At 40.8% G+C, this 17,571-nt stretch overlaps 1 protein-coding gene across 4 annotated transcripts in view; it reads left to right on the top strand.

Moving 5' to 3' along the window:
- Positions 1-14,200, top strand: part of myadmb (myeloid associated differentiation marker b) — a 24,666-nt gene extending 10,466 nt beyond the window's left edge. For 2 of the 4 annotated variants that reach the window (XM_062023192.1, XM_062023193.1), the window contains exon 2: positions 10,491-14,200. In XM_062023192.1, the coding sequence (XP_061879176.1) occupies positions 10,543-11,424 (882 nt within the window). In that variant the 5' untranslated portion in view covers positions 10,491-10,542 and the 3' untranslated portion in view covers positions 11,425-14,200. Of the gene's footprint in view, positions 1-1,628; positions 1,791-1,829; positions 2,106-10,490 lie in introns of those variants that run through there. The other 2 variants (XM_062023191.1, XM_062023194.1) reach the window with 2 other exon arrangements.
- The last annotated feature ends 3,371 nt before the right edge of the window (positions 14,201-17,571 follow it).

The raw sequence follows: 17,571 nt of genomic DNA, 5'->3' as shown, positions 1-17,571 counted from the left end.
ACCCGCATTTCAGGCGGGCCGCTCTGGAAACACTCTGTGGAAACGCTCCCCGCCCACACTGCTTGGTGCCTCGTCTGAGCTGCTGTCACTTAGATTATCTTAGTAACTAATTAGATGACCATAGTAACTAGTATATCATGCAAAAGCGCAGATTCAAACCATTGAAATACTTTGTATAGTTCAAGACTTACGGTCAGGCCTGGCCCTAACCAATCTGGCGCCCTAGGCAAGATTTTAGGTGGCGCCCCCCCACATCAGCAGTGAAGTGTATATACTCACAAGAAACCGAATAGCTTTGTCTTTTACCTTTTTTTTTACTTAAAGAAAGCAAATTAACATATTATATGAGAATGTTATGTTATGATTATCTTTAACCGAATCACAGCAGTGCTCAAATTAAAAAACAGCATTCCCTCTCATGTGATATTGCTTAATTAACATTAATGATGTACACTTTAACAACTAGGCTTACAACTATACCTAATATATAAAGGGGTGGAAAAGTGACTATTACCTGCAGGGCAAACATTAGCTAACCAGAAGGCAATAACAATGTAAACAAAAAACACCTGCTTAAAAGATCTAATACAAATCTCCCAGAGGAATGTAAGGTGGGAGTACTGTAATTACCTAACGTTACATTATTATTTCCCATAACAATTTAGCCCCCTCCACAATATTAACCCGACGTTAAAACAGAACTATCTATTTATTGATTAGCAATTGCCGAATCATGTAACATTAGCTTAATGCTAAAAAGCCAGGCTACTATCACATTCTGTAACAGACAAATCATTTCATGTAGGCTAACGTTACCTACCTACTACCTCTGTCTTTTTCTCGTTTCTCCTCTTCTTTTCTCTTTTTTCTTCCCTGGGCACCTGACAGTTTTGGCCGTTTTGACATCTTGTGTTGATTTTTTTGATGTGGTGATGTCCAAAAAGCCATGATACGGGAAGGCAGGGGGCGCACCGTGCGGGGGTAGGGGGTGGGCGTAATGTTGTAACAAATAATATTTCTATTAAATAGGCCTTACTTTGCATTTTAATTAACGTGGGATTCTTTTTTGTATTTAGAAATAATAGTACCAACTTTTTTTTTTCTCCAACATTTGTGGCACCTGGCGTGGCGCCCCCTGGTGGACGGCGCCCTTAGCATTTGCTTATACGGCCTATGCCACGGGCCGGCCCTGCTTACGGTCATTTGAAAACATCACTGCACATCATAATGGCAGCTACACTTTCCATCTTAAAGATCTAAAAACAATATTTGGGAATGTCCGGCGGGCCAGATTGAAAAGCTTAATGGGCCGCATGTGGCCTTAATTTGCCCAGGTCTGGGTTAGAGTGTCCGCCCTGAGATCGGTAGGTTGTGAGTTCAAACCAAAGACTATAGAAAATAGGACCCATTGCCTCCCTGCTTGGCACTTAGCATCAAGGGTTGGAATTGGGGGTTAAATCACCAAAAATTATTCGCGGGCGTGGCCACAGCTGCTGCTCACTGTTCCCCTCACCCGCCAGGGGGTGATCAAGGGAGATGGGTCAAATGCAGAGAATAATTTTGCCACACCTACTGTGTGCGTGACAATAATTGGTACTTTCACTTTTTTAAACTTAAAAAATGGGCTGCACTTTGGCGCATAAAAGCCTATGACATCATAATGCAGCTCAAAGGCTGTCCAGATAGAAAAAGCTCCTTTAAACTGAGACATCAAACATTTCTGTTCCGGCAACACTCACACTGTTATTTCAGGGCAGTTCCTGACAGTATTTCAAAATGAAGACACAACAGTAAGTACACCAGATTTGTTCAATTAGAGCACGTATGCCAGCGTGTAGCCATCGAGCAAGACGACGCATTGTGGGCGAGGCACTTTAAACGTTCCAGCCTTTCATCTCCTCGCAGAAAAACGTCTGGACAATGCGAAACCGACAAGTTTTTGTGCTGAGTAACGCTTCGACTTGGTTCGGAAAATGCTGACGCTAACACGTCGCTTTGCGGCGTAGTGCTGCGCTTGCGGAACGTTCTGCCGATGGGAAATACAAAAGGTTTTCAAAGGAGAAGACACCCCCAGCAGCTTGAGAAAAATAAAGAACAGTAGTAGGGTAAGGGCACACTTGCCAACCTTGAGACCTCCGAATTCGGGAGATGGGGGGCGAGGGGGTGTTGGCGGCGCGGTTTGGGGGGGCGTGGTTGAGGTGCAGGCAGCATACCCCTTCCCCTTCGAGCTGTTATTGTAGCGTCCCGGAAGAGTTAGTACTGCAAGGGGTTCTGGGTATTTTTTCTGTTGTGTTTATGTTGTGTTACGGTGCGGATGTCCTCCCAAAATGTGTTTATCATTCTTGTTTGGTGTGGGTTCACAGTGTGGCGCATATTTGTAACAGTGTTAAAGTTGTTTATACGGCTACCCTCAGTGTGACCTGTATGGCTGTTGACCAAGTATGTCTTGCAGTGACTTACGTGTGAATGCAGAAGCCGCATACAATATGTGACTGGGCCGGCACGCTGTTAGTTAAGAGAAAAAGCGGACGCGACGACAGGTTGTAGAGGACGCTAAAGGTAGTGCCATCACGGCACGCCCTCAATATTGTTGTCCGGGTGGAAATCGGGAGAAATTCGGGAGCATGGTTGCCCACACTTGCCAACCTTGAGAGGGCGTGCTTTAAGTCCGGCTGGAAATCGGGAGAAATTCGGGAGAAAGGTTGTCCCGGGGGATTTTCGGGAGAGGCACTGAAATTCGGGAGTCTCCCGGAAAATTCGGGAGGGTTGGCAAGTATGGGTAAGGGTTAGTGGAAAACAAGAACACTGTGCCCTAACCCAGGGGTGTCAAACGTACAGGTTTTATCCGGGCCGTGAGATGAGTTTGCCAAGTATAAAAATGAGCCAAAATTTTTGAATAAAAGAAACTGCTGTTCTAAATGTGTCCACTAGAGGTCGCAACACCAATTCTTTGTATCTTTGTAGATTGTACTACATATGTAAAAAAATTAAATAAACCACATGATGTTAGTTAGTGCACCAGTCGAAGAAAATGAGCAAACTACATAAATAACATCCTGTAATTTTATTTTGATATATTTTTTTATCTCGATAGATTGAAATTAACACCAATGAGTTGACTGATGAACATTATCACATCATTTACTCAGAAAGTATAAATAACGACAAATTGAGATAGAATACTATTAACAGCAACATGTACCGTATTTTTCTGAGTATAAGTCACTCCGGAGTATAAGTCGCACCGGCCGAAAATGCATAATAAAGAAGGAAAAAAAACATATATATGGAGTATAAGTCGCATTTTTTTGGGGAAATTTATTTGATAAAAGCCAACACCAAGAATAGACATTTGAAAGGCAATTTAAAATAAATAAAGAATAGTGAACAACAGGCTGAATAAGTGTACGTTATATGAGGCATAAATAACCAACTGAGAACGTGCCTGGTATGTTAACGTAACATATTATGGTAAGCAGGTGCCCTAGGCAAGATTTTAGGTGGCGCCCCCCCACATCGGCAGTGAAGTGCACAAGAAACCGAATAGCTTTGTCTTTGACCTTTTTTTTTTACTTAAAGAAAGCAAATTAACAATCAGAATAGTTAACAAGATAAAAAAAAATATGGATGAACAAATGAATACAAAAAATAAATATATGAAATACAATATTTTTTACATACATAAACACAAAATAAAACGTGTCAACAAGTTGCATAAAATAAATTAAAAATACAATATAAATAAGGCACTGCACAAAACAAGATATCAAATGTATGATTTTAACAACTACATTACAAAAAAAGGGGATCCTACAGAGTTCTCAATTTGTGCTTTTTAATATTGCATTAACTAGAATGACTTACAAATTACTGTACACCAGGGAGTACTGTAATTACCTAACGTTACATTATTATTTTCCATAAAAATTTAGCCCCCTCCACAATATTAACCCGACGTTAAAACAGAACTAGCTATTTATTGATTAGCAATTGCTGAATCATGTAACATTAGCTTAATGCTAAAAAGCCAGGTTACTATCACATTCTGTAACAGACAAATCATTTCATGTAGGCTAACGTTACCTCCCTGCTACCTCTGTCTTTTTCTCGTTTCTCCTCTTCTTTTCTCTTTTTTCTTCCCTGGGCACCTGACAGTTTTGGCCGTTTTGACATCTTGTGTTGATTTTTTGATGTGGTGACGTCCAAAAAGAGTCATGATACGGGAAGGGAGGGGGCGCACCGTGCGGGGGGAAGGGGGGGGGGGGGGGGGGGGGGCGTAATGTTGTAACAAATAATATTTCTATTAAATAGGCTTTACTTTGCATTTTAATTAACGTGGGATTATTTTATGTATTTAGAAATAATAGTACCAACTTTTTTTTTTCTTTTCCTCCAACATTTGTGGACGGCGCCCTTAGCATTTGCCTATACGGCCTATGCCACGGGCCGGCCCTGATGGTAAGAGTCATTCAAATAACTATAACATATAGAACATGCTATACGTTTACCAAACTGTCACTCCTAATCGCTAAATCCCATGAAATCTTATACGTCTAGTCTCTTACGTGAATGAGCTAAATAATATTATTTGATATTTTACGCCAATGTGTTAATAATTTCACACATAAGTCGCTCCTGACTATAAGTCGGCCAAACTATGAAAAAAACTGCGACTTATAGTCCGAAAAATACGGTAAGTGTTAAAAAACCACAACAACATTATGATTTGTACATTTTCAAATTGTGCTTGTTGTATTTTTAAACAAAGAAAACAATCTGAAGTTGTCTTTATTTTTAAGTCATCGTGCCATGATTTTGCCAGTCCGGCCCACTTGGGAGTAGATTTTTCTCCATGTGGCCCCCCCGATCTAAACTGAGTTGGACACCCCTGCCCTAACCTAAAACTACACCCTGTCTCTGTAACAGGGTCCAGCCAGAGTGGGCTTTTAGCCCAGGGGTCAGCACACTCGCCTCTCAATATGAACGACCGAAGTTCGACTCCCCGTGCAGAATGCGGTAAAATGGCGCAGGGGTTCGAACCAGCTGGGTTACATCTCCTATAGGGAAGATCAACACGCCGCCATGGGAGAGGCAAGGAAACTGTGACGTCATCATGCCGGTGAAAAATAAACAGATTTTAGCACAAGAGAGTCTCGTTGGCTGTAAATCTTACGGCGGGCAGCTGGGTGGTGTCTTATTTATGCGAGTGTTGGCGGCAGTCGCAGCCAGGGGGGTGCGTGGGGGTGGAAGAGGGCGGATCCCTAAAGTAGCGAGTAGGCGTGGCCTAGTAGTAATCTGCTATTTTTTACTTTTACTGCATAACTTTGTGGCGCTTTCAAGAGCATTCCACTTGGCTGATTTTCACAGAAAACACTCCTTACTGTTGCAGTTGACATGTATCGGTGAAAAGTAGACCTTGAAAACGCCAGAAAACTCATAGTCAGTGTTGCAAACTTGAAAGCCTGCACGGTTTTCTAATGTTCTATTTGAATAAAGTCGGTGTATATTTCCTGAAAGCGTCAAGGGCGTTGGTAGCGGACCAAGCGAGGCAGTCCATGTTGACAGATAACGCGGAGGGGTCAATGGAAGGCCTCCGAGGACATGAACATGGAGGAATGTCGGCCAGGCAGCCAAGACTCGCAGGAATGACTTGCAGAAGAGCCATAAAAAAAAATCCGGCCGGGGGTGAGAAGCGAGGAGCGGGAGAAACAAGATGATTTAAGCAGATGTTAATGTGTCGTGAATACAGAGAAGTCATTATTTGTCTTCGCAGGCTTTCACCATTCACAAGCATCACAATCCCATCATTGTGTTTTAGCCCACGGCTACAGCGAGGCAGCGAGACGGTGCCCCCCCCGTGGGGGAGGCGTGTTACTTCTGATTTTATCGTCCCCGGTTTGGGACATGTCGGATTTATAGTTGCCGCCGCCACGCCCAAACGTGGTTTGTGTGCTGAACACACCGCATATTTTTTTTGGTTTATGCAGTGCGAGAGATGACGACACGGGACAAAAATGACATCCGTTAGAGGAAGTTATGACCATATTTAGACATACAGTTGAGGCTTCGAAGGCAAACTGAAGTGTGGGCGGAAGACTGCCGAGCCATGGGGGGAAGTAGTGGGCATTTGTGATTGTTAAGTTATTGTTAAGCTCTGCCCCACATCTTTGGAAGTCTTTACCACCAGACCTTCGTAATTTAGACTCAATATCCCTCCTCAAATCAAGACTCAAAACACACCTTTTCCTGACTGCTTATTCATTGTAATCATCTTATCTTATCTATCTTTGTTGTTGTTGTTTTTATCCAATTTGATTTTATTGTTTTGATTTTGTACGGTGTCTTAGAGCAGTGGTCCCCAACCACCGGTCCGCGGACCGATTAGTACCGGGCCGCACAAGAAATTAAAAAAATAAATAAATAAAAATAAATAAATAATAATAATAATTTATGAAATCAACATAAAAAACACAATATATACATTATATATCAATATAGATCAAAACAGTCTGCAGGGATACAGTCCGTAAGCACACATGATTGTATTTATTTATGTAAAAAAAAAAAAAAAAATTTCGTGGGACAAATTTTCAAGCGTTGACCGGTCCGCAGCTACAAAAAGGTTGGGGACCACTGTCTTAGAGTGCCCAGAAAGGCACCTTATAAGTAAAATGTATTATTATTATTAAGTGCTCAAAAATATGATGTCTAAAAATGCATGGGTTCGTGGTGGTGTAGGTAATAGTCATGTATGGACAGTAAATAATGTAAGCTATATTTATTACCTTATTCATAACTTTTCCCCTTAACTTTTTCTATTTGGAATATTTCTAAAAAAAAAAAAAGATACTGTGGTTCAGGGGTTCCCAAACTACGGCTGGCGTCCAAAATCCGGCCCGTAAAAAATAAAAAAACTTTCCAAAAAATGTGCAGTTCTCTTTTAGCCAGACACACAATATTTTAGAAGAAATAGTTTTACACATATTAGCTGCACTGGACTATAAGTCACAGAGATATACCGGTACAAAATATTTTGTAAATGTTTATTTACATACCTTAATTGTTTTCAAACAGTGCCTGTCACGCGGCAGTAAAACAGCTGATCAAACAAAATAGAAGTCATCCTCATGGACACACGAGCCACGGAAGCTAGCTCTCGAATCAGCTAAACAGGTTCAATAACTCCACTGGGACGTTTTGGGGAATTTACGAAACTGAAACAATACAAAAATAATGCCATTGTATGTTAATAATACCGGACACTTCTAAACATGTTAGCATATTCGCTAATGCTAACGACGCAAGCTTGTTTACATTACAATAGCAAATACAAACATGCATGATAGCACTCTTGAAGACACCACACATGGGACGGTTTAGTAAGTGTGAATCGTTGTAGTTACATTGTAAAACTAACAAACATTGCTTGGAGTGATGAATGAAGAATCCTTTGGAGCATAGACCCAATGGACGGTTATACTTCCAGTTCAAGGCACGAAACAGGAAGTACAGTATCCAAAAGATAGTGTCATAGCACAAACAATAACACACCTTTTCAGTGTCTCTGTTGGTGTTATATAAAAATTATTTGTTGAATACAAAACATTATGGCCGTTAGCAAAGAAAAATCCAATAATATGTTTTACAAGCTGTAGAGTTCAAAGATTGGGAAAAAGTAACGGCTTAGTCTGGAAAGTCTGGTATATATATTTAAAACTACTACTACTCAGTGGCCTAGAGGTTAGAGTGTCCGCCCTGAAATCGGCAGGTTGTGAGTTCAAACCCCAGCCGAGTCATACCAAAGACTATAAAAATGGGACCCATTACCTCCCTGCTTGACACTCAGCATCAAGGGTTGGAATTGGGGGTTAAATCACCAAAAATGATTCCCGGGCGCGTCCACCGCTGCTGCTTACTGCTCCCCTCACCTCCCAGGGGGTGATCAAGGGTGATGGGTCAAATGCAGAGAATAATTTCGCCACACCTAGTGTGTGTGTGACAATCATTGGTACTTTAAAAAAGTCAGAAGAAAAACACTTCCAACTTTACAAAAGCCAAGGGTAGCCCGGTAGAACATCCCCACTTTCCCCTCCACTTCAACACCCCTGCTCCTAATAACCAGCGTCCTCCGCAGTGAACATTTGCGTTTCACGTAACTATAAACATTGCTGAAATAAAACAGGAAATCTAAAAGAAACACAGTTTTTTGCCGAAGTTTCTTTGGGATGCATTGTGGTCTTCTATGACCATGCATTATGTTATTGAATCCTTTCATAACCATAATTTGAGTTGAATTTGAATGTATTTATTAGGTATGTCCGATAATGGCTTTTTGCTGATATCCGATATGCCGATATTGTCCAACTCTTTAATTACAGATACCGATATCAACCGATACCGATATCAACCGATATATACAGTCGTGGAATTAACACATTATTATGCCTAATTTGGACAACCAGGTATGGTGAAGATAAGGTACTTTAAAAAAAAATGAATCAAATAAAACATTTTCTTCAATAAAAAAGAAATTAGACTTAGACTTAGACAAACTTTAATGATCCACAAGGGAAATTGTTCAACACAGTAGCTCAGTTACAATGATGGAAAGGACCAATGCAGGTATAAATAGACTAATATAGCTATAAAAAAATCAAACATATATACGAATATATTCGTAATATGTGTACAGAGTAATTTATTTATTATTATTATTATTATTAATTATATTAATTATTTATTTATTTATTTAATTTAAGTAAAACAATATAAAAACAGTTACATAGAAACTAGTAATTAATGAAAATTTGTAAAATTAACTGTTAAAGGTTAGTACTATTAGTGGACCAGCAGCACGCACAATCATGTGTGCTTACGGACTGTATCCCTTGCAGACTGTATTGATATATATTGATATATAATGTATAGAATATTAATAACAGAAAGAAACAACCTTTTTGTGTGAATGAGTGTAAATGGGGGAGGGAGGTTTTTTGGGTTGGTGCACTAATTGTAAGTGTATCTTGTGTTTTTTATGTGGATTTAATAAATAAAAAATAAAAAAACACTGATACTGATAATAAAAAAACCGATACCGATAATTTCCGATATTACATTTTAACGCATTTATCGGCCGATAATATCGGCAGACCGATATTATCGGACATCTCTAGTATTTATTCATTCCGGCAGACAGACATATATAGCAACACTCCATCACTCTTTGTAATTTGACAGACATGCAACGGCACCCACCCGAAAAGGGATACGGGGAAAAAAGCAAGAATGCTTATCCATGTCCCGCCCCTTATTTACAATCAACTTAAATGTTGGTTATATATGTTGGTTATATAGTCCAAGTTTCTACAGCAGATTTGATGGATACATGACAATTTCAGAACAAGTATAACATATGATAATGGATGATAATGACAAGTCGGTATACATACACCGATATGGATGTATTTTGTTTGATTCATTGATATTTATTTTTATTTTTTCCTTTGTTTTGTTTTTCTGAAGCAGCAAAAATGTAAAGTTAAAAAAGTTAAAGTCCCAACGATTGTCACACACACACACACACACACACACACACTAGGTGTGGTGAAATTTGTCCTCTGCATTTGACCCATCCCCATGTTCACCCCCTGGGAGGTGAGGGGAGCAGTGAGCAGCAGCATGCACCGCGCTTGGGAATCATTTTGGTGATTTAACCCTGAATTCCAACCCTTGATGCTGAGTGCCAAGCAGGGAGGTAATGAGCATACTTGCAAACCCTCCCAATTTTCCCGGGACACTCCCGAATTTCAGTGCCCCTCCTGAAAATCTCCCAGGGCAACCATTCTCCCGAATTTCTCACGAATTTCTCCCGATTTCCACCCGGACAACAATATTGGGGGCGTTCCTTAAAGGCACTGCCTTTAGCGTCCTCTACAACCTGTCATTACTTCCACTTTTCCTCCATACAAATAGCGGGTCGGCCCAGTCACATAAGTGAATGCAAGGCGTACTTGATCAACAGCCATACAGGTCACACTGAGGGTGGCCGTATAAACAACTTTAACACTGTTGCAAATATGCGCCACACTGTGAACCCACACCAAACAAGAATGACAAACACATTTCGGGAGAACATCCGCACCGTAACACAACATGAACACAACAAAACAAATACCCAGAACCCCTTGCGGCACTAACTCTTCCGGGACGCTACAATATACACACCCGCTACCACCAAACCCCGCCCCCCTCAACCCCATCTCCCGAATTCGGAGGTCTCAAGGTCGGCAAGTATGGCAATGAGTCCCATTTTTTGTAGTCTTTGGTTTGAACTCACAACCTACCAGTCTCAGGGTGGACACTCTAACCACAAGGCCACTGAGCTGAAAAGAGTGAAGACAGCCTGTTAGGTGCCTTGCATGTTGTGGGAATCGAACCTGAGCCTCTGTCTACATCAAAGAGTTTCCTAATGGCTGTTGGTGTCCTCCCAGGTTCATCTACCGGAGCGTCTACTGGTCGACATCTGAGGGCGTCACCTCCAACATGGCTATCGTCCTGCACTCCACGCCCCTCCTCTGGATCCGCCTGGCGGCGCTGATCTTCTCCTGCGTGGCCTTCTCCGTGGCGGTCCACGGCGGCCGGCTGTACCACGGCACGGGCGACTGGTGCATCTTCTGCTGGGCCTTTAGCTTCGCCGGCACCGTGCTGGTGCTGCTGGTGGAGCTGTTCGGCCTGCAGACCCGAGCCCCCGTGTCCTGGAAGAACTTCCCCATCACCTTCGCCTGCTACGCCGCCCTGTTGTGCCTGTCGGCCTCCATCATCTTCCCGCTCTACTACCTGAAGGGCTCCATGGGGCAAAGCCAGGTGCGCGACTATCGCATCGTGTCCACCGTCTTCTCCTGCTTGGCCACCATCGCCTACATGACGGAGGTGAGCATCAGTAAGGCGCGCCCGGGCGAGGTGGCGGGCTACATGGCCACCGCCCCCGGCCTGCTCAAGGTGTGCGAGACCTTCGTGGCCTGCATCATCTTCGTCTTCATCAGCGACCCCGTCCTGTACGACCGCCACGACGCCCTCAAGTACTGCATGTCCGTCTACTGCATCTGCTTCATCCTGTCGGCCGCCGTCATCCTGCTCTGCGTGGGCGAGTGCACCGGCTGCCTGCCCTTCCCCTTCGCCCGCTTCCTGTCCGCCTACGCCCTGCTCGCCGTGCTCCTCTACCTGTCGGCCACCATCGTCTGGCCCATCTTCAACTTTGACCCCAAGCACGGCGGGAACAAGCAGCGGCCGTCCAACTGCGGCAACACGCAGGGCCTGTGTGTGTGGGACAAGCTGATGGCGGTGGCGGTGCTCACGGCCGTCAACTTGATCCTCTACCTGGCCGACCTCATCTACTCCGCCCGCCTCGTCTTTGTCAGCGCTTGAAGGAGGCGGCGCAGCGGTAGGCCTCCGACGAAATGAAATTTGGCAGGATCGGCTCCACTTAAGACTGCAAATATCGCGATACAGCGATTACGTGATAGTCAGCATATCCTACTGAGAGCCAGCGTCCTCTGCAGTGGACATTTGTGTTTTGCGTAAGGAGTGTTATTTGTGACCCTGACAAAAACAAGTAGACCAAAAACACTGCAGATGATGCTTTTTTTTGGGAGGATATTGGAAGAAAAAAACCATCTGCGATACATAACAACACATATGTTGTGTAGATACACTTTCTAATAATGTTGTATATCAGACACCGATATTATTCTGCGATACATTACGATACACAGTCGTCCCTCTAACACTGATTTTTTTGGGGGGTCCATTTTAGAAGCATAGTTTGGCCTAAATCAAGCATTTTAAAGCATCACAAAAACGATATCAATACTACAGTAGTATATATATATATATATATATATTAGGGGTGTGGGAAAAAATGATTCGAATTCAAATCGCGATTCAGAATCGATTCTCATTTTAAAAAAATCGATTTTTAATTTTTTTATTTAAAAAAAAGTTTTTTGTTTTTTTTTAATTAATCAATCCAACAAAACAATACACAGCAATACCATAACAGTGCAATCCAATTCCAAAAGCAAACCCGACCCAGCAACACTGCAATAAACCGAGCAATTGAGAGGAGACACAAACACCACACAGAACAAACCAAAAGTAGTGAAACAAAAATGAATATTATCAACAACAGTATCAATATTAGTTACAATTTCAACATAGCAGTGATTAAAAATCCCTCATTGACATTATCATTAGACAATTATAAAAAATAAAAAAGAACAATAGTGTGACAGTGGCTTACACTTGCATCGCATCTCATAAGCTTGACAACACACTGTGTCCAATATTCTCACAAAGATAAAATAAGTCACATTTTGGTTCATTTAATAGTTAAACCAAATTTACATTATTGCAATCAGTTGATAAAACATCGTCCTTTACAATTATAGAAGCTTTTTACAAAAATCTACTACTCTGCTTGCATGTCAGCAGACTGGGGTAGATCCTGCTGAAATCTATGTATTGAATGAATAGAGAATCCTTTTAAATCGGGAAAAAAATCGTTTTTGAATCGAGAATCGTGTTGAATTGAAAAAAATTTGATTTTGAATCGAATCGTGACCCCAAGAATCGATATTGAATCGAATCGTGGGACACCCAAAGATTCACAGCCCTAATATATATATATATATATATATATATATATATATATATATATATATATATATATATATATATATATATATATATATATATATATATATATATATATATATATATATATAGTATATAAAGGTTCATTTGAAATAGGGACAGATACAGAAACATAGACATCTGAAACAGTTATCCAATGTATGCATTATAGTGTTTGTAGCCAAAGCTAATTTACAACACTTGTCCCCAACAACAACAACAACACAGATCCAACATCATTAAAATAGGAAAAGAAAAAGAATAAGACAAAGATGAGTCGATAATAATGAGAATAGTAATAATACAGACAAAGTGCAAACTAGATAAAAGCCAATAATAATAATAACAAAGACAAAGTGCAGACTAGATCAAAACCAATTAGTAAAAACTAAACATGGGAACACGATTGTTGCTCAACGAGCCACAATTTTGTTTGTTTTTTGAAAGTGACAAGTGCAGGTATTGGCCACTGGATGAGACCAAACTAATCCGAGCATGCTGTTCAGTATCGTGGCCACTGATTGGCTCAGCCTTACATTAATATATTGGATTAGAATGGCGTGTTTTCATGTCTAGAAGGCTCTCGCAATGTTAAAAATACCCTTAGAACGTCATAAACATGTTTTGATGCTCTAGCTACGAACATATTCCAATTTATAATGATTACTTTGCGGACATTAATTGACCATGTTCATAAACAAGTCGCTAAACGAAGGATTCACACTTAATATCAATAAGAAATTCAATGAAGATTTAGCTGCATTCACAGGGGAAAGAGACAACGTCACCTTTCAAAATAAAAGTACCGCTAATGTGATGCGCCTGCCTGCCAAATTTGATTTTAACGTGATGCGTACTGTCTTGATGAAAGGAGATTGGTGCATGTGTGTTTGGGGGGGGAGGTCAATAGGGGGTCTTTGTGGCTATGTTTACACGTACAGCAACGTCGGCCTTTGTGCGCTTACGACGGTAAAAACACGTTTCATTCCTACTTCGGAGTCCAAATGGAGAGAAGAAGTTCTTATGCAGTGCGCTTCATCGGCGGCAGAAATAAAAGAAATGCATAATTGTAGTCGGGCACAATGACACTACTGGGACTCATTTTCACGTTTGTATTAACGGGCACGAGAGTGGACTTTTTGTTGAAACAAAGGTGCAGAACTAATGAAGTGAAGTTTCAGGTTAAATGTTAAAGATCTTTTTAGGATGAACAATCAACAACATAACAAATTTATATATGTGGAATATGTGGCTTGAAAACATTTAAGGTACTGTATATTTACAGTATGTTTCTTGATATATACATGTCTTTTACTTTCATCGGGCTCCACTTGCTAATAACGTAAACCGACACCAATTCATAAGCGCTTCCTCCTCCTCTTAGGCTGATGTCAGTGTTGTACTTTTTCTTTTTAAATAACTTTTGTATTCCGCTGTTGAAGTGTTTCAAGTGTGCCAGTGTTATGGGGAAATTGTAACCTCGCATTTCAATAAAGACACGTATTAAATTGATGTTGGCGTTTCTCTGACCCAATGAACACTCAAGAACTTAACAGCATGGCTCAGATGGTGGAGCGGCCCGGCCAGAAACTCGAGGGTCGCCAGTTCGAATCCAGCGTATAGTCACTGCCGTTGTGTCCCTGAGCAGGACACTTCACCTACCTTGCCCCTAGTGCCACTAACAAGGGTGTCAATGATATTGAGTCTCTCAATGTAAAAGCTCTTTGAGTTAGAGAAGAAGCGCTATATAAAAATAATCAACTTCGTACAATAAAGAAAAAACAAATCACTTACCTCACATAGCCCTAGATCAGGGGTCACCAACGCGGTGCCCGCGGGCACCAGGTAGCCCGTAAGGATCAGATGAGTAGCCCTCTGGCCTGTTCTAAAAATAGCTCAAATAGCAGCACTTAGCAGTGAGCTGCCTCTATTTTTTAAATGTTATTTATTTACTAGCAAGCTGGTCTCGCTTTTCTCGACATTTTTAATTCTAAGAGAGACAAAACTCAAATAGAATTTGAAAATCCAAGAAAATATTTTAAAGACTTGGTCTTCACTAACTGACAAAGAAACAGATAACAGATTTGGTGTCCAGTTCAAAGTGTGACATGATTTATTTAAAAATTTGAGAGTTGATTTTTGTATTTTACATGAGTTATTATTTGTACAAACATGGTGCAAAGTAATTCATGATTTGTTAAAAAATGTTAGTGGCAAGCTAGTTAAAATGGGATATTGTGATTTCACAAGACTGTCTTAGAAGTGATCATTTGAAAATGTTCAATTTAGAAAATGTGAACTTAGAAAAAATATAAAAATAAAGTGTTGCATATTGATATTTATCCGTTTCTATATATATTTATTGTGAGAAATCATTAAGATGATCAGTGTTTCCACAAAGATAAATATCATTAATTATTAATAATAACAGAGTTAACGGTTTTATTTAAACGGGAATAGCAGATCCATTCTGTGTCATACTTGATCATTTCGCGATATTGCCATATTTTTGCTGAAAGGATTTAGTAGAGAAAATCGACGATAAAGTTCGCAACTTTTGCTCGCTGATAAAAAAAGCCTTGCCTGTAGCGGAAGTAGCGTGACGTCACAGGAGCTAGTATTCCTCACAATTCCCCGTTGTTTACAATGGAGCGAGAGAGATTCCGACCGAGAAAGTGACGATTACCCCATTAATTTGAGCGAGGATGAAAGATTCGTAGATGAGGAACGTTACAGTGAAGGACTTGAGAGGCAGTGATGGACGTATCTTTTTTCGCTCTGACCGTAACTTAGGTACAAGCTGGCTCATTGGATTCCACACTCTCTCCTTTTTCTATTGTAGATCACAGATTTGTATTTTAAACCACCTCAGATACTATATCCTCTTGAAAATGAGAGTCCAGAACGCGAAATGGACATTCACAGTGACTGAACATGTAAATACACGATTAATAATATTCAGCTTTGCGAAGCTAAAAAAATTGAAGCTAACCTAGCAACGTAGCCAACGTGATAGCATAGCAGTCTCAAATGCAGATAGAAACTAAATAAAAAAAACCCTGACTGGATGGATAGACAGAAGATCAAAAATACTATTAAACCATGAACATGTAAATACACGATTAATAATATTCAGCTTTGCGAAGCTAAAAAAATAGAAGCTAACCTAGCTACGTAGCCAACTTGATAGCATAGCAGTCTCAAATGCAGATAGAAACTAAATTAAAAAAACCCTGACTGGATGGATAGACAGATGATCAAAAATACTATTAAACCATGAACATGTAAATACACGATTAATAATATTCAGCTTGGCGAAGCTAAAAAAATAGAAGCTAACTTAGATGCGGCGGCGGGCTTACTCACTGTAGTGCGTCTGCTATCCTGCTCAAAACACAACACAACCTCCTGGTGTTGGTGTTGCTGTAGTCCGCCGCTCCACCGATCGCACCAACAACTTTCTTATTTGCAGTCTCCATTGTCCATTAAAAATGCTGTTGCTAACGACGCTAAGGCTAATTTAGCAACTTAGCAACCGGACCTCACAGAACTATGATAAAACATTAGCGCTCCACCTACGCCAGCCAGCCCTCATCTTCCCATCAACAGCCGTGCTCACCTGCGTTCCAGCGATCGACGGCGCGACGAAGGACTTCATCCGTGGGTTTGGCGGCAAGCATCGGCTAGGCGTCTTCTATCAGGGTAAGTAGTCCTTGTTGTGTTGCTGTAAGTATTGTACTTAGCCGCTAATACACCGATGGATCCCACCTACAACGTTCTTCTTTGCAGCCTCCATTGTTCATTAAACAAATTGCAAAAGATTCACCAACACAGATGTCCAGAATACTGTGGAATTTTGTCGAAGAAAACAAGAGGCTTTTCTATCGGGTCCGATGGGGTCCAACCACTTCCGTTGCTTTTGTGACGTCACGCGCATAAATCATATCCAAAGGAGTTTTTCAACCGGAAGTGTGGCGGGAATTTTAAAATGTCACTTTATAAGTTAACCCGGCCGTATTGGCATGTGTTGCAATGTTAAGATTTCATCATTGATATATAAACTATCAGACTGCGTGGTCGCTAGTAGTGGCTTTCAGTAGGCCTTTAAAGGTAAATTGAGCAAATTGGCTATTTCTGGCAATTTATTTAAGTGTGTATCAAACTGGTAGCCCAAAAAAATATAAAACATTTTTTTGTTCTGATTATAATTTAGGTAACACTTTAGTATAAGGAACATATTCACCATTAATTAGTTTCTTATTAAAGTAACAAAGACTTTATTTAGAATTATTTGGATACTATTGGAACACATAAGAATTAGGGTTAGGCCTTCTTGCCAACCCTCCCGGTTTTACCGGGAGACTCCCGGAATTCAGCGTCTCTCCCGATAACCTCCCGGAAGAAATTTCCTCCCGATAAACTCCCGGATTTCAGCCGGAGCTGGAGGCTACGCCCCCTCCAGCTCAATGCGGACCTGAGTGGGGACAGCGGCGACAGTCTGTTTTCACGTCCGCTTTCCCACAATATAAACAGCGTGCCTGCCCAATCACGTTATAACTGTAGAATGATCGAGGGCGAGTTCTTGGTTTCTTATGTGGGTTTATTGTTAGGGAGTTTCATTAACGTCCTCCCAGCGCGGTAACAACACACAACAACAGCAGTCACGTTTTCGTCTACCGTAAAGCAGTTTGTCTGCCGTAAACAGCAATGGATAGCCTCCGGAACACTGAAATTCAAGTATTTATTTTATTTATATGTATAATAAAAAATAATTAAAAAAAAAAATATATATATATATATATATATATTAGGGATGTCCGATAATGGCTTTTTGCCGATATCCGATATTCCGATATTGTCCAACTCTTTAATTACCGATAC

The sequence above is a fragment of the Entelurus aequoreus genome, linkage group LG16 (genome assembly GCF_033978785.1).
Source record: "Entelurus aequoreus isolate RoL-2023_Sb linkage group LG16, RoL_Eaeq_v1.1, whole genome shotgun sequence".
NCBI lineage: Eukaryota > Metazoa > Chordata > Actinopteri > Syngnathiformes > Syngnathidae > Entelurus > Entelurus aequoreus.
Note: the sequence above shows the minus strand (reverse complement) of the source record. Positions and strands in the feature narration are given on the sequence as shown.